At 45.9% G+C, this 25,830-nt stretch overlaps 1 protein-coding gene across 6 annotated transcripts in view; it reads right to left on the bottom strand.

Annotated features, from left to right (window-relative positions):
- Positions 1-360: 360 nt before the first annotated feature.
- ISL1 (ISL LIM homeobox 1) overlaps positions 361-25,830 on the bottom strand; it is a 36,908-nt gene continuing 11,438 nt past the window's right edge. Inside the window, exons 1-6 of one of the 6 annotated variants that reach the window (XM_085631240.1) lie at positions 22,407-22,726; positions 19,831-20,020; positions 14,023-14,282; positions 8,384-8,670; positions 3,567-3,734; positions 361-1,587 (exon numbers count right to left, since the gene is read on the bottom strand). In XM_085631240.1, coding sequence (XP_085487366.1) covers positions 1,456-1,587; positions 3,567-3,734; positions 8,384-8,670; positions 14,023-14,282; positions 19,831-20,020; positions 22,407-22,434 — 1,065 coding nt within the window. In that variant the 5' untranslated portion in view covers positions 22,435-22,726 and the 3' untranslated portion in view covers positions 361-1,455. Of the gene's footprint in view, positions 1,588-3,566; positions 3,735-8,383; positions 8,671-14,022; positions 14,283-19,830; positions 20,021-22,406; positions 22,727-25,830 lie in introns of those variants that run through there. The other 5 variants (XM_085631244.1, XM_085631233.1, XM_085631234.1 and 2 more) reach the window with 5 other exon arrangements.

Genomic DNA, 25,830 nt, shown 5'->3' with positions numbered 1-25,830 from the left:
TGAATGAGCTCATTCTATAATGAGAAAGCACAAAAACAAAGTTGGCAGGGGAATGGGCCTTCCTTTTCCGACACCTTTCTTGTTTACCAAAGTAATCAATGTATACAAATAATATATTGACTGGGGAGAGGGGTTTAAATACTTGCTTATGTGGGTGCCACGCAGCAGGCATGATTATATATGCCTCAGCATTAAAATATAAATTTAATATTAGTCCGTTTAAATTCAGCAAGTGTGCACATCCCCCTGCCACACATACACACACACACACACACACACACACATACACAGATATACGTTTGTTAGAGAAGATTTCTTCCTTGATTCATTGACTATAGTGAAGTAGTTAAGAGGATACAATTCTACATATGGCGCTTTTATTTCACATATTTAAGAAATAGACAGAACACATAGAATTAAACATATAATTCAAGACAATACAAACTTGTTCTTCTTTTTTACTTCAGCAAACAAAATCAGTCAAATTACATGAAAAGTGGCAAGTCTTTCGACAATAAATAATAAATTACTTTATAATTTTTTCAATGCAAGAGCAAACAAAAAAAGTTTCCTATTCTTCTCTTTATTCCAGAGAGAGAGAGCGAGAAACACTCTTTTTTTAACCAATAACTATACACATCTTTGGGGAAAATGTTCTTGGACTGACACAATGTACACACAATCCCAAGACGCTTGTGGCAAAATAGAGGTATACCTTGTTGCAACGCTCTCTAGAGAGGTTATCGAAAGAAAAATATTCAAAAACCTTTTAAAGCAGTGTCAGTTGTGGGTTAGGGCTTCTTGAGAAATGGGGGGACGGGGATAGGGGATTCACTCCCCCTTAAAAAAATACAGCCACATGCTAGTGAAGACCCAACTTCACCCCTTGTAATAAGAGCTTAAAGCATTGCACGCCAACTCAGCTCTACCTTAAATCCAGAAAGGATCCCACCAGCAATTGTCCATTCTGCTGAGGCAACGTCCAGCCTGATCCACTGGAATCCTGCTAGATCTCCTGTTTGGCAAGGCAAAGGTCGAGCCATGTTCAATAGATAAACAGCACCATTGGTATGCTCGTGGAACTCATTTCTCCTTATATCTGTCACTTGTGTTGCACAGGGGTGAGGGATGCCGAATAATATTTTCTAGGTCGAGAGCCATGAATATAAATCCTCTACGTCATAAAAAACGTCTTTGAAGTACTCCTCCGTTCATTGGACATTGTTTTTCGTTGTCAATCCTAGTAAGATCCCATGATTGTCTTCACAGTGTTGCTACCATACCACCTTGTCGTTAAAACAGACATCGTGCATTTCATGGAGCTGTCTTTCCTATGTTCGGTTTGATAATAACGCGGTCATTAAATACTTAGTTTCTTCTCTTCTAAGGAGGCTAAGGTCACAATTCCCAGTCTTGCTCCAGCAGGAAAAGCCATAAGTGAGTTCATGAAGTCGCTCATGCTTCAATGGGACTGGCTACCATGCTGTTGGGTGTGTCCGGGAGCTGGGAGGACATTGATGCCACCTCGCTTCCAGTGGAATTGGAGCCTGGTCCCCCTTCGGAAAAATTTACCTGCGGGAAATAGGTCTTCAATTAAAAGCAGAAGAAGGAAATAAAAGTAAATCTTGCCATAAAAACCAATATTGTAGTATAAAGCAGTCAACATCTGTTAATAACATAACATAAAATGTCCTTCTTTGGATATGCTCATTTTTCAATGTGTTCGCACATAATATTCTCTTTCTTGAATTAAAAATCAAGTCTAGTTTCAGGTTAGAGCGCCCTCTCCTTTCATTTTCAACGCCTTCACTGTTTTTACAATGCTACATATAACACACCGTACCTTTCATTTAATTATCCGTAGTTCATTTTTCAAACTCTAATAATTTTATAGATTTGTTAATGGTGCTAATGGAATTTTCTGCTTAATACTCTTAGCTATATACCAGACATAGATCTTTAAGGCAAGTGGTCAGAGATACCTATAGAAAATAGTATCCACTAGCTATGGCCTCATGTCAGGGGGCTTTCTGCTGGTCACCCACGTAAATTTAAATGGTATGAATGCTGGGGGAAGTGTTTGGGTCACATCTTCACAATGCCCTGAACATTCACCTGAAATACCCAGGTTGCAGTGCTTCCGGTGCAAGGGCTGTGGACAGGCCCTGATATGTAAGGAAAGTGTGTCTTAGCGAAAGGGGCTTGATGAAAAAACATTATTATAACCTGCCAACTTTAAAAAGGGTAACTTGAGGAAGAGACGGACAGAGGAGCATATGTTCTTAGATAATCCATAGCAGGACAATTTATTGTATATATATGTATATATATATATATAGAATGAACTCAGTTACATCATAAAAGTCTGCCAATTATTTTGAAATTGATTCACTCTGCCTTGAAGTCAGTTTAAGCCTATTTGGATGTCTGTAAACAGCTCTCTTTTGTAAACTATCTTTATATCCTGCTACAATAGGCACATTAGGTATGTTGCCAAACCGTTTACAAGGCCTAAATAAAGGGAATTTTCATAGAACACTTTTGTGTTGATACTGCAGCCGGCTATTGTGGTGAACTGATTTTAACACTCTTATTATAGGAGACATCGTTTTATGCTTCTATCAATGCTCAGGGACTAGCAGTCATGGGCTGCAATATTCTGTACTAGTCTCTGCTGCCTAGTTTATTGCGTTTTGGGAACATTTTTGTTAATAAGATTTTCACATTTTGTGTTCAGCTTTCCCACTTTTTATCATTTGAAATGTAATTGTGTTAACAATGATCAGATCAGTGGAGAGCTGAAATATAGTTATTTAGGTGTCGAGGAACATATTAAATAAATGTACACAAACTGCAAAATGGCAGTGATGTTTAAATAGAAGTAATATATGTTTTAAATATATTCTTTGTATAATGTGTAGTAAGAAGCAGCAAGAAAGATATCATTGGGGGCAATTCCCATTGAACAACGGCATAATGAATTGTGAAATTCAATGATGCCCCTTATGGTATAAGACCCGATAGCAATTTGAAAAGCTTTGCCATTTCTGCGACCAGGTTAGAGTGAGATATGCTTAAACACTTTTAAATGTAAGATTACAAAATTCACGACTCTTGCTTTTAAATTATTAACAAAATGTCACCTGTGCATTAAAACAGCTGTAAATACATTTTTGCAATAGACATTTTTAGCTAAACAATCCTGAAAGACAATTATCTCACTAAATATGCATAAATAAGTAAACGTATGGGAATTGCTTTAAATTGTTCTGAGTGATGATGAACTTCCTTCATGTTGATATGCACATTATTTACCAACATTGTGAATTAACTTATATATAATATTGACGGCATAATGAGGGCTTGTTCCCCCTTTTTTTCAACCACTAGTTTCCACTAATGTTTGACAAGCCAGATTCATGCATAACAAATTGAAATCCATGTAGTTAGAATGGATCAATTCATGTAGGACTAGTAACCTTGAAGTCCCGTTCTTTAGTTTAGAAACTGATGGCATGTTAGATATCTACCCATAAAGATTCCACTTCCTGAGGAATGCCACTTACCAGTTGCTGAAAGGCAGGCTGATCTATGTCGCTCTGCAGGGCGAAGTCGCTGAGCACTTTCCAGGGCGGCTGGTAACTCTGCACCTCTACCGAGTTGGCCTGTAAACCACCATCATGCCTCTCAGGACTGGCCGCCACCATAGGCGTTCCCGTCATCCCTTGGATGTTCTGTAAACAAGCATGAAGTCATGAGAAGGAGGTTGGGTAACTTTATGGCAGGCTGTGTAAATAAGAGGGTTTTGAAACACATCTATATAGTCTCCATATGGCCTCCTTTCATCCAATTGTTAATCTCTCATTTGAATCATTTTGCTGTTCTTACTTTCCAGTTTTAACCTGTGTCACAAGCTTGGACCACAAACTTCTGGTGAGGTATTGCCATACTCATCTTCCAGCATTTCACCTTGAACTTTCCCCCTTGTGATGGAGCAGAATTGACTCTAGCACAACATCTCTAAGCATTGTTTTTTTAAATGGGAGTCACTCATTGAAATGTCATACTCAACGAAGTTGTTCCACCTTTATTGATACACCTTTATTAATTGAGGAAGGCCACCAGATACATCAATTGCACTGTCATTCACTCTCACCCTAAAGATCAATGCTTCGTTTTCAATCAAAACACATCGCACCTATCCATACATTATAGATCATAACTGTTAACCTCAGGTGCAGATTGTTTAAATCTCTGAATAAAGTCCACAATTATACACAATCGTAGTGCACTTGCTATCTGCAGTTGGGTGTATTGGAATAACGGGTTCCTGGTACCTCTGGGGCAACAACAGAGCACAGCAAGCCAAGATTGAGTTCTGTATGACACTGTGGGAAGCTTGAGATGAGCAGCACACAGTACTTAATAACCTAAACATAACATAAAACGTGTACGTTTTACAGGCAGCATTAGGTTCCACCACACCCACACCACAAATAACACTATTGTGAAAGCACAATAAGTGTGGCCAGTGAGAAAATAAGAGGCAGTGGGTTAAACAACATATTTGCCTACCCTGTTTTTCTTGGCATTCACCTTCCTTCCCTGGCAGCCTCGTCCAGAGAAAGAAATCTGGTCTCTGCCCCCCCAACGAGAATTTACCTTTCTTCCTAAAAATGAAATAGCAAGACTGTCCAGCTACGATTGTTTCCGCCATCACATCACACCTCCGCCCTGGTACTGCTCACCAGAGGAAAAATGCCACAGACTTTTTTCTATTCTTTTCAACCACATATACCGTAAACTTAAAACGTTCAATCTCCTTCCGCTTACCTCAACTCCCTCTTGTCCTCTACCTATGCCCTTTTAAACTATTCACTTTCATAGGTTTTTCTATTGTTCTTTGTTCCTGTTCGCCTTTACTTCCTGTTCTCCTCCAACCACTGTGTAAGCTGTTTGTTTCGAAGCGCTGTTCGGGATGTAAACTCTCTTTGGTTTTGCTCCTTTGTTTGGGTCCATTGCTCTGTACCTTCACACTCTTACGGCTCTTACGCTAGTTTTCTGCCTTGGTTAGAAGGGTCGGCACACCTAGCAGGCTCTCTGAGACACGCTTGGCCTATACTCAGTTCGCCATTCGCCATTCGCAGTCCACCCTAGAAACAGGGCAAAGAGGACCCTGTTTGACCCAGTCACCTTCAACCCTTGGGCAAGATCCAGACTCCACCTCAGTCGCTCCTAATAAAAAGTTATCAAGATGAACAGTGGTTGAGTGCTCTCCACCGACACCTCGTGTGATCTGCGTTCAAGAGAATAACTCCTGGAAAGGGCAACTCAGTCTGCCTTCTTTCAGGATCACATTTATGGAGTGCCATTAAATCCGTTATATTGCCACAGCATTATAAATGGGAGAACCAGGTTTTAAATGAATTGCTAAACAAAATCAAGTATTTTCTACAGTTATAAATATTGTTCTGCTGTTGCTGCTGTTATTATTATTGTGTCTTCGGACTGTCCCGATTGATCAGTCAGCTAATAAGTTTAAGAATCCAAAAGACCACAGCAGCACCACACTGAGTCACCAGCAGCCAAGCAGAGAAAGGCTGCTGGTGACTCTGTCTAAAACGACAGACATGATTCCTTTTTTCCTGGAGGATATGCAGAGGTTGGACATTATGCTCGTCCCACTCCAGAGCACTGCTCCCAAATTGTCCTCATTTCTCTGAAGGAGCTCTTCCCTCTGCCCGGCAGCTGTGTCAGGCTTTTGTGAACCTTGGACAAAACCCTCTTGCATTGACAACACACCCGCTGAAGGCGGCTTTAATGGAGCCGTGATGTCACGTCCGAGCACAGACAAGTAGACTATGGGAGTCCAAGTCATGTCTGCCTACAAGGGCTGCTGCACTCAGGGCATCGGGCGGCATTACCGCAAGCCTATTAGGGAGGCAAAGGCATTTCTGTCAGAGAGTGGACTGTACTAATCGTGGAAACATATGAATGTCCCTAGACTCGTGAGGCTTTCTCTGGTCCCTGTCTCAAAAGCCAAAGACGAGCCTAGTTTTTTAAGGAGATTAAAATAATATTACAGTCTAATGGCCGTATAAAAGCTTCAGGCCTCCTCCTCTGCACAGAGGAAAGATACACTCACAAGCTCTTTTCTCATAATGCATTTTTAATATGTGACTCCAATTGTCTAATGGAACAGACTCAATTCTCTTCACCGTGCAGATTAGGGAAGGCACATTTGTGGAAGGTCAAGAGAATGAGTATGGAGACTGTGCATTTTGTTTGCAGTCTATTGTCTGACTATATACAAATACCTCAATTTCACAATCACTCTACTAAGCATGGGAAAGGCACACTGAAGCGCGACTAACCAGGAAACAAAAACTAAGGTTGCATTTGCCAGATAAACTTAACTTTCCCACCAGGCCATTGATTGATCAGCTGTTTATGATAACTATATAACTAAAATAAAATGGCAGCTCTTCGTGAATACAGCTGACCTTAAATTGTCAAGGAGAAACATTTAGTAAGATTAAGGCTTTTGTCAAGCTAACGAGTCATCCAGCACATACCAACGAAAACCCACACTTTAAAAGAAGGTCTTTTACCTGCAAGGATGTTATCTACAAACGTTATTGATTGCGGGAGGGTTAAATAATACACGGCCAGTTTTATGATGACATTAAGTGCATTGCTTTAGCAGCAATATTTAAGCCATCTCTCTTTTTTCAAACTAATTCTGCATTAAGACACCAGGCCAGCGGCGCTGCCCTCACTACAACAACATGCAGGCACCTGGCATCTGAAACAAGATGCATTGAATGACTATTTGTTGTTGCTAAAGCCAGGCGAGATTGTGTATCATTCACATGAACTCCTTCAATGTCAACTTCCAAGGGCCAATAAACAGAATTAGCAAGCCAGGGGTTATATCCAAGGTGTCATTGTCATTCCTGCTCTAAAAGAATATTAACAAACACTGCACACCCTCAATGATGTACGCAAAGTGTGAGTAGCGAGCATCCTGGTGGAACCTTCCCTCTGTACCTGAGTGTGGTGGGTGTATATATCCCCCCAATGTGAAACTGAAAAGCCCCAGTGAATCCAAATCCCTGCATTGTTGTTGTTCTGAAGTGAGAATACCACTTACTTAAATCAATGTATTAAAAAAAATGGTATTACAACCTGTAGAAATAGCTGGCATTGTGTTTTAACATGAATGATCTAACAGAACATGCTCGGTTTGGAAAAATTATAAACATAATAAGTAACAAAATTAAATCCTTTCAAAGCTGACTGAGGGTAATGGGCAAATGGCAGTGATCAACAACTGGGACTACTTTAAATGGCGACTTCTGGGCTGACATTTCTGGAATACTACCTTTAAAGATTGTTTAGATGTCTTTCCGAGTATGTGTGTTATTAGGAAAAACGTTTTCACATATGTTACTATTTTAAACTGATCACAATCTGGTAAGAAAATCTTTTATTCTATTAGTGTTGGATGTAATTATTGTAGCTGCTGTAATTAATCGAATCAATACATTCCTTCTTACTCACAGACAAATCCCTACAGCTAGAGCCTAAAATGGAAGAACACAACACCGGAAGTGAAGTCCTAGACAGCCGTCATTGGACCATGAGAACATGAGTTCCAGGTGCTCTGAATGCCTCACAGTGCATAGTGGGCCTGATAGCCAAAGTAGCCAAGCAAGCTGACGTGGCACTGTTAACCCACTCCTAACCTGAGATCCCAGCAAGAGATATCTTACTCTCCAGCTAAAACACGACAGAGAAAAGCCACGAGTAACACTAGGCCACAAGCCCTGCAAAACCAGAGCCCAGAGATGGGAATGCACACTCTGGAAGGAGCTGGAAACAAACCATCCTCTGCAGCCAGAACTTCCTGGCGAAACAGAAGAGCAGGGATTGGAATAAGGCTCTGCCTCTGCTGCAAATGCTTAGAGATTTACATTCTTATCACGCTTTTTCCTCTTACCCTTCTTATAATCCATTCACTTATGGCACACTAAAGCACTTGACTTCTAACACTTCATAAAACATCAATAAATAAATACATAAATATATGTAAAAATAAACGGAATATCTGACTGCACAAAGGGAAGCGTCAATTCTTTCTGCATGCAAGATCATTATAGTGCTGTGACCGATGATTACAATTTAATTTTAAGGCAAATCTTGCTTACATCAAGCATAAATCAAGCATCTACTTCAGTAAATTCAATAGCAAAATATAAGGACACTTAAATAATTTAAGTGTGTTATAAAAGGTTTACTATATCTTACTCCCTCCCTATGTCTCTCTGCAATGCTACAATTCTTGTCATTGGCGCGGTCTTCAGAAACTGCAGCCACTTACGGTTTTGTCGTTGGGCTGCTGCTGTTGAAGCTGTTTCATCAATATGCTCCGCTTTTTGTCCTTGCAGCGCTTGTTTTGAAACCATACCCTGATGACCCTGGGGCTGAGGCCAGTCATTTCCACGAGCTGCTCCTTCATGAGGGCATCGGGCCGAGGGTTGGCTGCGTAGCAGGTCCTCAAGGTGTGGAGCTGTTTCTCATTTAGCACAGTTCGGACTCGGGTTGTCTTTTCTGGCTGCTTGTGGACGTGTGGTCGGAGAGCGGGCTGCCTGGCAGAGATAGGTTCTGCTGTAAGGAAAGTGCAGGAGAAAGAGTCCAGTTTTTAAACTTGCAACACTGAGTGTGACTGGAGGACATTGACATTAACTGAGTAGACTGTGTGTGTGTGTGTGTGTACACACACACATACACACACAAGCGCACATTCTTGAAGTATTTAAAGTTGTAACCATTTTTAAAATCGAAAATCTGCAAATAATACATTACAGTTAGTAATAATAATGGTTTTTCTAAATATATCAGTTGACTATTAACACTAAAACATACAATTCCCACACCACACACAACATCATGGAATTTCCTCCTAAATTCGCTCTTTAAAAAATGTGTTACAATATTGGGGGCCAAATGTACCACAGGGTTATACACATTATGTGCCTATGTAAAATGCTTTAGGACATATGACCCTAGATCTGCAAAATAGGTTTAGGGTGTGGCAAGTAGGACCCTGCTCAGTTCTGGGTTTACTTCCTGAGAGGCCCCATTCCTCACAAACTCCTCTGAACATGCCTGAACTGGCAACTGGTGTGCATCTTTACTATCCGCCTGTCACATTTGTGAAATGTGTTTCTGCTTTAACTATGATAATAATAAGGCACCGAACACCACCATTAACAACTACTGAAGAAACGGTGGCACAGCCATTACACGATATTCTATGTGTCTGCATTTGTTTCAGTCCATCTGAACCCCTCAATCATGCCCCAAGTGGGACGGGGCATTCGGTGCTGTTGGACTTGGACTCTGAGGGTTACTGTTCTTCAAGTTCAACAGCCTCCAACCAGAATCCTATATAAATGTTTCATCTACAACTCTGAAATATGTGTATGGACCAGGGCAGCAAATTCATATTATTTAACATATGTTAAATTTAAACTCTCCCACAAGAGCCAGACTCGCTACAATAAGCCGCCCTTCTCGCCTGCAATGGTGCTGCAGGCTCGGGGATGGATCACCGCAGCACAATATACATCTGGGAGACAGTATACAAGGACGTTTTGGGCGAGGAAACACTTTGGACTGATACATCCTGCTGGTCAACTTGAATTTATAGTGTTATGTGTGCTCTGGGCACCCAAGTCCTAAATGATTGACAATAGACATTTCTGAGTGACTGTGCTTGAAGACAGAAGGGCTGATGGAATTAGAGATTGTGTGATGCATGGTGAGCATCAGAGGGGGCTAGTTCCATGGGGGGGGGGCTGCTGTCACCCACGAGCATGCACTGCAGTCCATCTGTAGTGGAAACCAAGGTAGCTTGGCCTTTTTGTAAATATTGAAGATGACAATGGCCAGTGTGGTTGGTTGCGCCTTGCCGCAGCGATTGTGTGTGCTGCTGCGCTCACAGGGAATGCATTAACTGCTTGTTGGAGAGAGCAGCCGCTCCCACACCAGGCACACGATGTTTATTTGGTTAAAATATACTCAGCAAAATCTGATTAAGTGAAGCTTTAAGCGCAGCAGACGGTGCAGTCTGCCCAAAGGCATGGAAAAGATTATCTCTCTTTTCCCTGAGGTACCAGGGGCTTTGTCATCTAAAACCAGTTCAATATGGATAGATATTTCCAGTGTTCAGACAAATTAGCCATCACTGACTGGAAAAATGACCTGCGCTGCTCTTTTTTGTGCTACAGTGGCCTGGCTTCTAGACATGTTTACAGTTTGTTGCTCACTTCTGCGGGAGAACATGAGGGGCTACCATAGATCTGCGAGCAGGGAGCCGAGCCCTATAGCAGCGGGTTTTAGGTGGGATTGTCAGCGAATGACATTCAGTGTTTCAAGTAAGCAGGCTCACTCTGAAGGCAATTACGAAAGATTAGCTTGTTGACAGTTTTAAATTACACTCTAAGTGCCAGCCTGCAGTTACCAAGTCTATGTCCCTTCCCATCCCGCGTTCACAGGCATGAAATGAACGTTTGGCAGAAATGAATGTAATGGGATTTTCTGGCTCAAGGTAGCAATGTGGCCCGAGTTACCCTGCAGCCGCCTTCATTCACTATGAGTCAAATTGGGAATTAAACTCAATCCTGGGAAACATTGCCTCGTGTGTTCCTCATACATACACTGTCCCAACATGTAGCCCAAAGGCTTCCGTATGCGTGGGCAGCCAATTATGCGGAGATAAGCTCTGAATTGTTTTAAGTGAAGAATTGTTTACTGAGTGTGATTTGCAGCATGCAAATAAATACACATGAGTTCTCCAGCACTGGTGCACACGTACTCCCACATTTTTTGAGAATCAATGGAATGTAAGCTCAGGGCTCACTAGGGTGTTGCAGGATGACGTGATCAGGGAAGTGCTACAGCCTCTGTGGGGCGACTTGTGGCCTAGTTTTTTTTGTTATTGCAGCAATACCATACAAATGTCTGTTAAAGAGCTGCATCGCGAGGGTTCCGGCGCCAGAGCATTCAATGACATCACCTAGATAATGATCCCTTGTACATGTACCTTTTGTTCGCTATGACACATACATGCAGGCTCTTCCCTTGCACGTGGGCGTGGATTCCGCAGGCTCCCTCTGTAGGCCACAACCTTCGTCAGAAGGTTGGACAAGTCAAACACTCCTCCTATCATGTTGAGAGGATGGCTTCTATTGGTTACAAAGGGTTACGCTTGTCTTCGGCAATGCAAATTACATAATCCCTCGACAGAGGGTACTCCCTTCTGGATTGTGCATAGACACTACTATCTGAGGGAGAGGAGAGGACACTGGGGTTTACTTTCTTCATAAATCTTGATGATTTTGCATGAATGCAGATGAGAGGGGCGCACATGAAGAAAGGGAAAGAGTCCAGTGATAACGTGTCGTAATTCCATAAGAGCATTAGGACAGCAATGACTCTTCTGGAACAAGCCTTTCAAATACACGATGTCAGTGCATTCGCATACTGAGAGTTCCTGCACACAAGACTGGGGATGCAAAACAAAGATCCCTGGGCTTTGTTCAGCTCTACAGCTGTATTATTTTCAGACACTGCAAGGTCCAAGAGACCCCTCTACACATGACCCAAGGCACAACAGAGTTTGCTGATCAACAATGGAAATGATACCCCAAAAAATAATACTAGCCCTTGCACATATAATAGTACACTAAGTTAAGGTTAAGGGATGAAAGTGGTGCATCTGTGAGCAGAACATTGCACTACATACGTGTATCTTGTGGTGAGTAAACAGCTGTGGCCAAATGAAAGTGAGAACGTAAGGGGAGGAAACAGCACAATCGTCCCATTTTCATAAGCAAAGCTGGAGCGTGGATAGTGTGGTCCTATATCTATAAATGAAAGATTGCTGATTGGCAAACGCGGAACATGACATGTTAGCATTCTATTGCCCCTGAACTGACACTGTGCAGACAAGTCACAGTGAGTGCAGATCGCTCAAAATGGATTTAGCAACACGACCAATCAGTCACGAGACAATTGCAACCAGAGAAGGAAATATTCTGCAAAAAGATATTGTAATAGCCAAATGGGGTCTACTGCGTGGGAAAGAGGCTCCACGCATAAGTTACATGTACTCCTACATGTAAGATGCTTCTTCCATACATAATTTGACGGAATTGCTAAACTATGTATATTTTGTGTGCATATTCAACGTAGTAGTGAAGGATACATAAGCATAAGCATATGCAGTAAGCATAAGGACCTCTGTCAATCTGGACCGAAGGGTCTGCCTGTCCCTAAAATTGCTTTGGTTTACAGTATTACCCTGGGTTTGCAATACTGTGTTATTTAATGTTAAATCCCACTGGGTAGTTCAACATTTGTTTTCAAAAAAGCAACAGAGCTCTGTTTAGATACTTTGACGCAGGGGTAAAGACGAGCCTTGAAAGTGCACATCAAAACTAAAGAGTATAAAAACAAAAATTAAAACTGAACAGTATTTATTTGAAGATTAATTGTGCCACATCATACAAAGTCAGGCGTGTGTGCTTGCGTGTCTCTGTATGTGGTTACTAGGAAGTAGACCATCTGACTTTGTGTGTGCACCATGGAATACAGTTTGTGCCTAGCTTACCTGCACATGTATGTTAGAGTGTGTCATGCGGCATCACCATCGTTAGGACAGTGGCAGATTTATTAGCGAAGGTGGCCCCAATTCATAAAGCTGCTTGTGCAAGCTTGGGTAGCGCACACATGCATATATCCTTTACATGGCTTCTGGCAGTCACAAAAGCTGATATTAAACTTGAAAAATGATTTCCCAGTGGCCAGAAGAGATGCTTCATTTATAGGATTAGAATACAATGAAAGTATGTGAGCAAAAACAAACATACGTGTTTGTATAAACTGATAGATTATACCCGGCTCCACTGCCACCTCAGAAAGGCTCTCCCAGGGTCAGGGCTGGGCTGGGCAGGGAACTCCTTATACACGGCGGAGGAGTGAGGAGTAAAGGCACTACTAGGGAAAACGACATTTCCCTTTGGCCAAATTACATTGTATCATTAGCGCGTAGATGTTTCAATGTATGGTTAAGTGTAAATGGAATGTGCACACAAAAAACAGGAATACTCTTGGGGAAACGATGACAACCGCAGCTTCCCAGGGGCCCTCCTGGCGACCTTGGTCAATTAAAAACAAATCAGAAAAATGTATAGGAGCAGATTTGCAAGTTTTAGTGAGTGGGCCCTGTGACTGCAACACGTGGATATAAAATATACATGCATGGATTTGGTTGGATGACCACGGGAAAAACCATTACGTGGAGCCGTGAAATAAAATAGTCCGTCTTTTTTTCAATTTTTCGATTATGAGCGAGAGCCTGAAAGGATAGGTTGTGTGTGTCGGCGCTTGTCAGTGTGTGCGAGTCTGTGAATACGTATGTGTGTGTGTGTGTCGGCGCTTGTCAGTGTGCGCGTGAATGAGTCTGTGTGAAAGCTATAGAGCAAGCGAAGGACTTGTGAGTACACGAACATGCGTCATGTGGTGCGGTGTGTAAGGAGACAGTAGTGAGTCGAGTAAAATGTGTGAGTAGAGGTGTATTTTACCATTCGTAGCTGTGGGGAATGACATTCGTGGGCACAGAGCCTCTTGAATGGCTGTACGGGTGTATAACATGGAATATGTATATTTTGAGTTCACGCATGCGAATGAGTGTTCTCCAGCTTCTGGAACAGGACAGTGGACAGTCGACTCAAAGGCCATATTCTGCCTACATGTTGAAAAGAGGCTTCGGGTGAGTATAGTGACAATGGGCGTGCCTGCCACCTAGAGGCAGCTGGTGACATTGCAACGCCAATATATTATTTTGTAATGAGAGCCGAGTCTCCGTGGGTTGCAGTCAGTGGGGTGCTTTACTCGGCTCAGTGTTAATGTGTGTTTCTGACTATGCTCGTGTATACGTATCTGAAGAAGTACCTGCCATCTGCAGAGGCCGAGCGGGGTGCAGGGGGCTGAGAGGGTCCGCGGCCCCCAGGCTGGCCCGTTCCACCACGTCGTGGTCCGCCCGACAGAAGAGGCCGTCTTCCCGCAGTGCAAACTCGTCGCCCGGAATGAGCTGCCGGCTGCACGCCACGCAGCTGAAGCACTCGATGTGGTACACCTTGGATCGTGCGCGCATCACAAAGTCATTCTTACTGAAGCCAATGTTGCACTTCGCACACTTGATTCCGTACAACCTGTGCCAGCAGGGAAAGAAAGAGAAGACGGACATTAGTTAAGCGATAATGCACAATTTTCACACTTGGTTCTGTACAACCAGTGCCAGCATGGGCATTCCACATTTTGTATAAATCATTGGAGCTCCTAGTCCCCGTACCCGCCGTGCACAAACAGCACTTTCTGCAATATTTTAAACCACTCAAGCTCTCACCGCCCACCCGGCACAAGCGGCACTTTCTATAGTGAGTATAACCCTTCGAAGCTCTGTGACCCGGTGTCTGGTACACGCAAGCAGCACTTTCCATATGCGTATAAATCACAAACGCTCTATGTCCCAGTGTCTGCCACGCACAAGCAGCATTTTGCACTCTGTGTGTCTAAAAAAGCAAAGCTTTGTCTCAAGCATCAGTTTTTATACTTGAATATAAACCACTGAACCTCTGTGTCTCAGTGTCTACACGGCACAAGTGGCCCTTTCTATAGTGAGTATAAACCATTGAAGCTCTATGTCCCAGGTGTACCCGGCACAAGCAGCACTTTCCATGTGTGTATAAAATAGCAAAGCTTTGTCTCAGTGTCAGCCATGCACTAGCAGCACCTTCTGCAATGTATTTAAGCAGTGTGTTTAAGATACTGAAGCTTTCAGCGTGAGTCCTCGCAAGCAGCACTTTCTGCTGTATGTTTACAGTACTGAGCTTTCAGCTTTGGTCTTCGCAAGAAGCACTTTCTGCCGTGTGTCTACACAACTGAGCTTTCAGCGTGGGTCCTCGCAAGCAGCACTTTCTGCTGTATGTTTACAGTACTGAGCTTTCAGCTTTGGTCTTCGCAAGAAGCACTTTCTGCCGTGTGTCTACACTACTGAGCTTTCAGCGTGGGTCTTCGCAAGCAGCACTTTCTGCAGTATGTTTACAGTACTGAGCTTTCAGCGTGGGTCCTCGCAAGCAGCACTTTCTGCTGTATGTTTACAGTACTGAGCTTTCAGCTTTGGTCTTCGCAAGAAGCACTTTCTGCCGTGTGTCTACACTACTGAGCTTTCAGCGTGGGTCCTCGCAAGCAGCACTTTCTGCAGTATGTTTACAGTACTGAGCTTTCAGCGTGGGTCCTCGAAAGCAGCACTTTCTGCTGTATGTTTACAGTACTGAGCTTTCAGCTTTGGTCTTCGCAAGAAGCACTTTCTGCCGTGTGTCTACACTACTGAGCTTTCAGCGTGGGTCCTCGCAAGCAGCACTTTCTGCAGTATGTTTACAGTACCGAGCTTTCAGCGTGGGTCTTCGCAAGCAGCACTTTCTGCAGTATGTTTACACTACTGAGCTTTTAGCCTGGGCCCTCGCAAGCAGCACTTTCTGCAGGGTTTTTACACTACTGAAGCTTTCAGTGTGGGTCATCGCAAGCAGCACTTTTTGGAGTGTGTTTACACTACTGAAGCTTTCAGTGTAGGTCATCACAAGCAGCACTTTCTGGAGTGTGTTTACACTACTGAAGCTTTTAGTGTGGGTCCTCGCAAGCAGCACTTTATGCAGTGTTTTTACACTACTGAAGCTTACAGCGTCCCCCCTCACAAGATGCACTTCCCACAGTGTGTATATGCGCCGTGTCCTAGTGTCTGCTATGAACAAGCAAGATTTTCTACGCTTAGTGTGAACACGTCTACAGGGTGCGGACCGGGACAGAAACCAAGTCCGGGCACCAAAATAAAGCCCCCCCACTCTCCCCCTTAGGGAACCAGATACTTAAATAAGTGGCCGCTTCGCCGCAGTCGTGGACTTGTAAAGACACGCTGTAAAGCTATTTGCATCGTATGGGAGACCGCGTGCATTGAGCATGGTGCAGGAAATGCGTCTGGCAATATCACGGAACTCAACAGTAAACACCGGCCTACCCGACCATAACACCGAACCACAAACAGCAAAAACATAACGACTCACACAGAGACCTGGCAGGCAGTGCAGGACTGCCCCATAGGCCAGTCCGACCCTGCATGTCTAAATACATGAGCAATAATATATGTTCACTGGAAAAAGCGCCCACGCACACAACCAGGCATTCCTAGTGAGCAGGAAACAAAAAGAAACTCAGCACGCGAGGAATCCTACACCACGTCATTGCCGCTAAGTGTAAAGGAGGCACCAGTGCTGTGGTGTGAACACGGCAACAGTCAGTGAGTGTAGCCGGAGCCTCCGCCGACAACACACGGTGACTTTATGTTGTGATGTGTGCACTGTAGAGCGCCGCGAAACTCGAGATTTAGAACAGTTTGTTTAAGACAGTGCGTCTATAGGTTTTGCTTAAAAAATGTCACTCTGAGGTAGAAGTGTACATCTCGTAGGTGCCCAAAATACGAGCTGCCTAGCTGAGGTCTCACGCGGGCGCCTGTCCGCCCACCTGCGCGTTGCACCCCGGCTCCGTGACACCAAAACTAACATGTATTCTGCTGCGCCGCCCGAAGGAACCCTCCCCCCTCTTGTGATGCCTTCCCCTCTTGCATCCCTGAGTAAACACGTGCAGTTATGTACTTTTAGCATAATATTGCTCAAACACATTAACTGGCCCCACGTTTGCACTGCTCTGCCTGACTGAAAGAGAAAAGGCTGTTCTATCCAAACTTCACCTCCCTTCCGACCGAGCTTTTATTCTGGTCAGGAAAAAAAACACAGGGCTGTGCATATTTGTACCCGGTAATTCAAACAAAAACATGTTTGTTAGTAAGAAGTACACGAGTGCGAACACCTCACGCTGTTTACCTATTTTAACAGCATTTGCGAGGATTTAATTTACTTTCATTTAGATTTCTCATAACACTGTTGAGTCGAAATTAGCCGGAATCAGACACAAAAGTGGCCCTGTTGGGTAAAAAGATGCGTCCTGGCAGGGTGGTGCACCGGCGGATATTGTTTCTATATGTCCGTGGAAACAGACATAATGCAGGAAACACCGCCTGCGTGAGCCGCTCCGGGCAGCCATGATTGTTTATAACCCCGCTCGGGGGTCTCTTCAAACATGTAAAAGTTTAACTGATGCCACCTCGAGATGTGACCTGCAAACCCCTCTATGCCCCACAGACGGACAGTGCACCCGCAGGCGCTACGGAAAAGGGCCCCGTTCCCATAGCTATGAAGCGCCCAAAAGGCATTCGATTTTCAGAAATGTCGCCGAGGCACGTGCCTTCCAGTGTGTTATCTACGTGGTAAATTAAGGGCGTCCTGAACAATTGTTTATTAACAGATATGCAATGTAAATATGGATTTATTTGTACAGCTTTTCGGGTGCAGATGGTTGCACATAAAGAGGCGCCGGGGTGAGTTGAATTGCACTCGACTTTGCGTGCAATATCACAAGGCATCGAAGGACAATTTCGTGCACTGTGAGGCAGAGTGGTGTGTCTAGAATCACACAACGTTTACTCAGGGGCTGAAGCCGGGAGTAAACAGCAAGTCAGGGTCGCAAGATTAGTAACTTCGGTGCTACACCGCACCCTCCTCCGCTGCCAGCAGCTTCAATTCATCAGACTCTGAAGGGCGATGCACTTTTTTCACCACAGACGAAATTGTAAAAACACCAATAAAATATGCCACAATTTTATTTACATCAAATGCAAACTCATTCAAAATATATTAATTCTAGTAGAGCCGCTTCTTTTTATGCATTCGGTAAGACGAATAATGCGTAAAGATTTAGCAATAACATTTACGATTTCCGTAGAACACATATTTTAACAAAATATTTGAGTCCAGTGCCTTCCGTGTGGTGACTCTGGTGTCCAGGACACTGCAGGTCAAGAAGCGAGGTGGGCAGGATATGGCACAAGGGCACAGATGGCTAATGGGGGCAGGGCGTTCTGGCTGGGTGTGCCAGGCACACACCAGCCCTCACTCATTTTATCAGTTCGCGATTTTAGAGAGGAAACAAGCGCCTCATTATCTAAATACGGCAATTGTTTGCGCCAAATGATCGTCTCTGTCTAAGTCATCAGCACAGATAAGATAAGCACGGCCGACACCGCAGGCGAAGGGAAGGATGCCGAAGGGATACATACGTGCCTATCGAGCAATATATATATGTGTGTGTGTGTGTGTAAATATATATATATATATATATATATATATATATACATATATATATATATAGCTATATATCTATATCTATCTATAGTATATGTATATATATATACACACACACAGACACACACAGAGTCTACAAGGATCTATATACACACACATATGTAGAAACACACATACAAGTATATATATATAAAATTGTATTTTTATATAAACACATGAACAGATCATACGATACACATTTGCACGTGTGTACGCGTAGACGCGTACAAATAAACACAAAGACACACCACTCTTTCAAAGTTCATCGCTTTGTTTCACTTATTGGCATAATTATCTAGGCCTAGAGTGCTCGCCCTGAAATGTCAAGAGATTGATAGTTGTGGTGAGTGTAGCTGCACATGTGCTCTGCCAATGTGTAGCGTGGAATGCGCGTGCAGCAGTTGTTCACAGCTGCAATGCGACAGGTACACCTCTTAGGAGCTGATATTTAAACAAGGCAGTGCCTCGAAAGACTAGTCCTGTCCCTTTGTGGTTTCTTTGCTAATTCTTTTACTGCATAGACTTTGATATAAACAAGGATACCACTCTTTTTCCAGACTTATGCCTTTCTCTACGGGTACTATTCTATTCACTAGCCTGTTATTTATAGCGCCAAGAAGAGGCCGAACACATTACAGTACAGCAGGCCTCGCAAGGCTAAACCCAACGATTATCACCGGTCAGCGGCCCCACAAGCTACCAGTGCCTGACGCAGGGAATGCCCAGGCCTACCTCCTGTAGCCCCGTGAACGGGAGGTCTCGCCCCTCGATCAGTCCTCTGCCCCATAAGACGCTGGTGCCCACCGCTCACTGCAGCCCTCTGCCCCATCAGACGCCAGTGCCCACCACTCGCTGCAGGCCTCTGCCCCATCAGACGCCAGTGCCCACCGCTCGCTTCAGCCCTCTGTCCCATCAGACGCCAGTGCCCACCACTCGCTTCAGCCCTCTGTCCCATCAAACACCAGTGCCCACCGCTCGCTGCAGCCCTCTGCCCCATCAGTCGCCAGCCCAGCGCTCGCTGCAGGACTCTGCCCTATCAGACGCTGGTACCCACCGCTCGCATCACCCCTCTGCCCCATCAGACACAAGTGCCTACGTTTGCAGCAAGTCTATGCCCCCATCAGACGCCAGTGCCCAGGCCTACCTCATGCATCCCGTTTGCAGAAGGTATTGCCCCCCAATAAGCCCTCTGCCCCATCAGGTGCCAGTGCCCACCGCTCGCTGCAGGCATCTGCCCCAGAGACGCCAGTGCCCACCACTCGCTGCAGGCCTCTGCCCCACAGACGCCAGTGCCCCCCACTCGCTTCAGGCCTCTGCCCCACAGACGCCAGTGCCCACCGCTCGCTGCAGGCCTCTGCCTCATCAGACTTCAGTGGCCACCACTCGCTGCAGGCCTCTGCCCCACAGACGCCTGTGCCCACCTCTCGCTGCAGGCCTCTGCCCCACAGACGCCAGCGCCCAGGCCTACCTGATGTAGTCCCGCTTGCAGTAGGTCTTGCCATCCCTGACGAAGCACGTGCAGGTCTCGTCCAGGTACTGGTTGCACTCGGCGCACTTCAGGCAGGCGGCGTGCCACTCCAGGTCCGGGGACACCCGCAGGATGTACTGGTCATGTATCTGGTTCCCGCATCCCACGCACAGCGAGATCAGGCGCTTCTCTGGAGGGGAGAGAAAGACGTGAGCGGCCGGGCTCTCACTCGCCTCGCAGGACACCCCCATGTCACAAGCGCACAACAGACTGCAGCGCTTAGAGGCAGCTTCTAAAGCGCGGAGTACAACAATGACGTGATAAGACAGGAGGCTAGCAGGGGATGGCCCGCCTGGATCTGACTGGTGCACGTGTGTGTACAATTATCATTGGGGCGAACAGATCAAAGCCATGCACGTGCTGGGGAGCAGAGGGGATCTGGTGAATGCCTGGTGCCCTTGGTTACTGCTGGTTACTGCTAGCCCTTCAAACTCCTGTGCACAATAAAAGCAGCGAGGCCCGCAGCACGCCCTCCTCTCACATTAACTGCAATAATGCACATGCAAGACACCAGCAGGGGCCTAAGTGACGTAAATCAAAAGTAGCAGTCAGACAAAGGAGGCATAAACTTTCGGGAATATGTTTTGTTGTTGTAGATTTTCAATTAATAAAAATAGGGTGTTTTATCTGGACTGCACCTTTCCCCAATAGTTTGGTACTGCTGCAATTCTACACACCAATTAAACTGGAGAATTATTACAGAATGCATCGAACTGTCACAAACTGAAGAAATTCCGCAAAGACACATTGATATTAAGTAGAATTTAGAGCCCACCCGCCCCCTAAAAAAATAATAATCTAAAAACCAGCTTGCTTTTGCAGAAAATTGAATATTCAATTCGCCGTGCAATTGTTAACAATTTTCAGCTTACATTTAAGTATTTTGGAAACAAAAGGGATGCGTGCGTGTATTTTACTTAAGTAGAGCGCAATGTAAAACCTAAGCGCTACTAGGGAGAATAATGGAAAGTGATAGAACAATGATATGGCTGTCCTTAAAATAAACGCCAAGTTCCACCTGGAAAAATATGTAATTTGCAGGTGTTGTATAGGAAAAAACGATGCTATTTCACACTCGCTGGACAATCATATTTTGAACATCGAGTCAAAGGAACATATGCTAATGGTTTGAAATGGGCTTCCTGTAATATATACTACAGCCTCACCGACAACTGACAATTCCACGCAGGAAAGCAACTTCTTGGCGCTATGTCAGAGCACCGCGCGACAACCGTGTTAAAGGAAAAGGAAAGAGATGTCGTGGTCTCAAAAACTAGGACACGCACTGTGCCAAGTACGAAGTAGAGGAATACAACATGCACAAACGTACCACAATATATGTGTAGTAGTGTAGCCACGACACAAATAAGGCGCACCACTCAGGCAGTGCACTCCGTTTTCCCAAGGACACTAATAGGTGTTCTTATTAATGTATGTATTTGTATGTATCACTTTATTGTATAAGGCTGCACAATGATATCAACAGATCATTTGGTTCCTTTAAAATAGGGTGACCAGGCGTCCCGGATTTGGCGGGACAGCCCCTAGTTTTCACCAGCTGTCCCAGCAGATTTCTGCAAATTTGGCTCAAGTCCCAGTTTTCAGAGAGAACCGACTGGGAACAATTGATGCACGTTCGTATGCGCTCTAAAGCAGCGCTAGTTATCAGCGGGCAACAAAAGGCAATTTAATAGACTGGCTTTCATTTGTATATTTTATTGCTTTGTTGATGAGCGCTGTCAATGTGCCCTTCGAATGATGTGTAATTTGTAGTCCCTTTTCTATTGTTGACAAATATCACGTTTTTAGTATTTCACAATGTGGTCACCCTACCTTTAAATGCAGCAGTGTGTTTAAACTGCACCTCTCAGAAAGACATAACAGAGACTCGCGCAAATCTGTCAGGATGACTTTAAATTCAGAAGACAGAGACCCGGGACAGGAAGGAACACAGTTCAATGAATGCTTCCCTCAGCCCAGCAGGATCCGCCCTGCAGCATGCACCACATTATGGTGACGCCACCGGCAACAACCTCTCCTGGTTCACAACAAAGTTCAAAAGGGAGAAAAAGCCAGGGACGTGGTGTTCACCTGGCTTACATTTTAAATAGCGCGCCACAGAATAATTCACATACGTCGAAGTCATGTTTCACGGCCTTAAATTAATGCCATATAAATGTATTTAATGGTTTTATAAATAATCTGTCAATAACAGTTTTTCAACTAGCCCTAAACAAATCTGATATCTAGATGCATAATTGCCCCTCAGGCATCTCCAGTGTGCCTCCTGCAGTATCTGTTTGAAATGACAACAGGAACAGCAGAAACATAGGCCTCAAGGGGAAAGTAGTATTGTGTGTCACATGGCAGTTCTAGCGCCCTGAAGCGGGCCGCTGTCAAAGCGGGTGGCAAAGACACTTCTAGTAAAGGTGGCCGAAATGAAGGCGATGAGCACACAAACGAGGAAGAAATGTCAAGTGGCTACCAATAAGAAAAATAAATAATGGCCTGCTTACTTTTCGGAGGGTCTCCCATGTCTCCCATATCTGAAAGAGGGAATAATGTCCAGAGGGGAATGGTGCACGGTGATGTGAGCCCCGCGGAAGCCAGGAGGTGAGGCGTGAGGGCTGCCCTGGTGCCCGGTTGCAGCAGAAGTTTCCCGGCGCTTCGGGTGCTGTGTCTGCTCCAGTGCGGTGCAGCACGCGCGGCTCTGGGCGCGTCGGCGGTGCGGTGCGGGCGGCGGTGGAGAGGGGCAGCGCGCGCTCTACTCTTCCTCCTTATCTTTTTCCTTCAAACTTCTCTGCAGCTCCAGGCTCGGCCCCCATCTCCCCCTGGCGCTGCCTCGCTCTACTCGGTGACGTCGACCTGCTGGCCAAGCCCGGCCAATGGGAAGCGCGAGTCGGTGACGTCCTTGCCGCGCCCTGATTGGCCGCGCTGAGAAGAGAGCAGCTGTTGCCCGGTTCACGTTTCAGGCTGTGTCTGCCGCCACCAGTGAGCAGGCGGCTCTCCTGCCAGAAACCCTCGGACAGAGCCGCTGCTCGGCACCAGCGACCTGCGCCAGGGTGTGCGAGACCTGCCGTGAGCACTGCCTGATGCCGCAGCCCTGCCAAGAGGGCCCACCAACGGCGCGCAGACTCTCCTCCTGCGCATGTAGCACAGACTCGCGGGGATAGCTCGTGCACAGTCACTACCAGCAGTCTGAGAGCCGAGAGGTGCCAACCTGCCGGGAGCCCGCTGCCTGCCAGGAGAGGCCCAGCGCCTAGGCTGCAGTCTAGCAGCTAGTGCACCTACAGTACCAGCAGCCTGTCACCCTATGCGGCCGAGTGGGTCAAGCGTGCAGTTAGGCTTCCCCGCTGCCAGAACAGTCCCACTATTGCTTCAATAAGCAGCCTCTACCAGAGCTCTCCCAGCCGTGACACCAAATCATCACAGCAGTTCCAGGAGCGGCCCGCTCCCAGCACGCTGCCTGCTGCCCTGTCAGACCTGCAGGGAGATCACTACTAGAGGCCCGTGGCCTTCTCTGAGTCTGCACAGTGCCCACCCTGCCGTGGGATCTCCTTGCTGCGAGCACTCCACACTCCTGTGAGGAGTGCCGCCACCAGAATTTGACCAGATCTGCTACCAGAGCTATCCTGCCCATTTATGAGCGCCACTACAGCAGCAAGTAGGGTGCCTTCCTGTGAGAGACTCGCTGGCTGCGCTCAGGGGCAGTCACAGTGGCCTGTGACCCTCTGCGCTCGAGTACTTCCCTCACAATTCTGCTGCACCCTCTATGATGCATGAGTCCTATCAGCCGTGCCATGAGCGGCGATCCTCCCGAGCTGTCTTGTCCGCCTAAACTCTGACACGGGCGGTGTCTGATGGTGCCCTGCCAGCCATCCCAGCAACTCTTTAGGCGCGCTGTCTAATTCAACTGCACACTGTGCTGTCTACTGCACAGAGCGCGTGGTACTACCTACGTCTTGTAGAACTTCAGAGGTCAGAGTAATAGAGGAAGGTGCCGACTCTCCTGCACAGTGCATTGGTGTGTCTGTTTATAGACATTGCAGTGTAGTGTGCATGAGAGTGTGGGCAGGTCGTAGTGCAGCTTCGTGGTTCAGTCATCATTCAATAGAGTTTTGCGCCCTACTATTTGAGGGCGTTAAGGGTGCACTGATTAGGTGAGGTTCAAAAACTTACCCGGAATACATGGAGTGAATATGGCAGGACTGAGGACCCCATTCACAGGGTCCAGCATTGATCGGACATAGGATTGTTCAGATGTGATAGTACCGATTCAGAGTGCCCTGCTTGCTGAGTGATACTGCACGTGGTGGTGGTAAACTCCCTCAGTGACTGTACGGCCACACCCCCGGGCACACCCATGCCTCGCCCGCGTGCTATAGTCCCTCTTAGTACAGCAAGCAGGTGACTCTTTCTAAGTCACTCCTGTTGTGTGCGGCAGCTCTTCGGAGTGCGCCCCGGAGCTGTGTGTGAGGATGCCCCCTTAGAGGGCAGGTCTGTGAGTGATGTCCGTGACAGCACAGGATTTTCAGGCCCACACTGGAGAGTGGATAGCATCTCTATGGAGGGCTAACGTGGGGCTGTGATAGCAAGTTTAAAGGATGCACTGACTCTAGGGGCCGTGAGGGTTACTCTTAAGGGTGTACTTTGTTATTCTGTACCAGCGCACCGTGCCACAGAACGCGCTCGCGTACCTCTAACTCTTCATCGGGACGTAAGGGGCTTCGGAGGTACTCATGGGAATGTGTGAAGTAACTCCCGGATGTTCATCCTTTGGAGTGTGTGTCAGCAGGCATTCATCTGGGGTGATTCTAAGTGAAGAACAGGAAGCCTTCCAGTCAGTGCTAAATTTGTAAACATGTAAAAATATAAGCGCATTTTACACAAGTCCACTGCAATTGGCACATCCCACAGACACTTTAGAAAGCGCAAGAGTCAACAAGCGCACCATTAGGGCCCGGCCCCCTAGACCCACGCCCCACCCCCATAGTCCGGCCAGGTAGCCCGATTGGTTACCGGCCGTAGTAATTAATTCCGGGTCAGGGAGTGACGCGTTTCCGGTGGGGAAACGGAGGGGTGGAGTCAAGGGGCTATTTATGCCCTGGGACACATGCGAATTTCCTCTTTTTCCTGTGCCAGACCCCAGGACTATTCGAGGGCCTCAATCTCCCACCCACCCGTCCCTGAGATTAGCGTTTTTTTGGGGGCGAAGTTAGGAGAGGAGAGTGGCGGAAAAGAGGCCACAGAACATTGACTTGCAGGGTTAACGGGAGTCCTTCTTACATACTCCCTAGGCCAGCACTGAGGGGAGAGACGGTAAGCTCTCCGCAGGGAGAATGGGGACACCGGCTGGGGAGGCAAGGGCGCCAGGTTACGAACTAGGGCATGGGGCTGCAGCCCCTGGTCATTCCTTACGAGCCTCCTTGGCAGCTTGGTGGTAGAGGGGTGGGCCCCATAAATGGCGGACAAGGACCAGAGGGCTGGGGCTCGCCGCTCAAGGACGCAGGTGGATTGCACCTTGCGTGGTTCTCAGACTAGGAGATGCGAGCCAGAGGGCTCCTTGTTGCTGGAGCAAGTGAATATCGCATAACCGGTGGTTATGATATTTGATTGTGATTATAGATATGAAAAGTGTTAATGTTGAATTGAAATGTGAAATATATCAATGCAATTCTTGTCATGTTTATGTGTGTTTGTAATTAAACATGGCCGTTTATACCCACACTCTTGAAGTATCATGTACTGATTGTGGGTCTGCATGGGGGTAGGGCGGGGGTCGTCCTAGGGGGTCCGAGATCTATAAACTTCAGGTTTAAGCATGAGTTTTATGATCTTTTGAAAACATATTAAACAGTTTAATGTTCCACTAACGAATTTTGCATTCAAAATACAGACAGCGCCCTGACGTGGTGGCATATTCTCATGAATATCTCCCCA

The sequence above is a fragment of the Triturus cristatus genome, chromosome 2_1 (genome assembly GCF_964204655.1).
Source record: "Triturus cristatus chromosome 2_1, aTriCri1.1, whole genome shotgun sequence".
In the NCBI taxonomy this organism is placed as follows: Eukaryota; Metazoa; Chordata; class Amphibia; order Caudata; family Salamandridae; genus Triturus; species Triturus cristatus.
The sequence above is the reverse complement of the archived record's forward strand: the minus strand, read 5'-3'. Positions and strand labels throughout refer to the sequence as shown.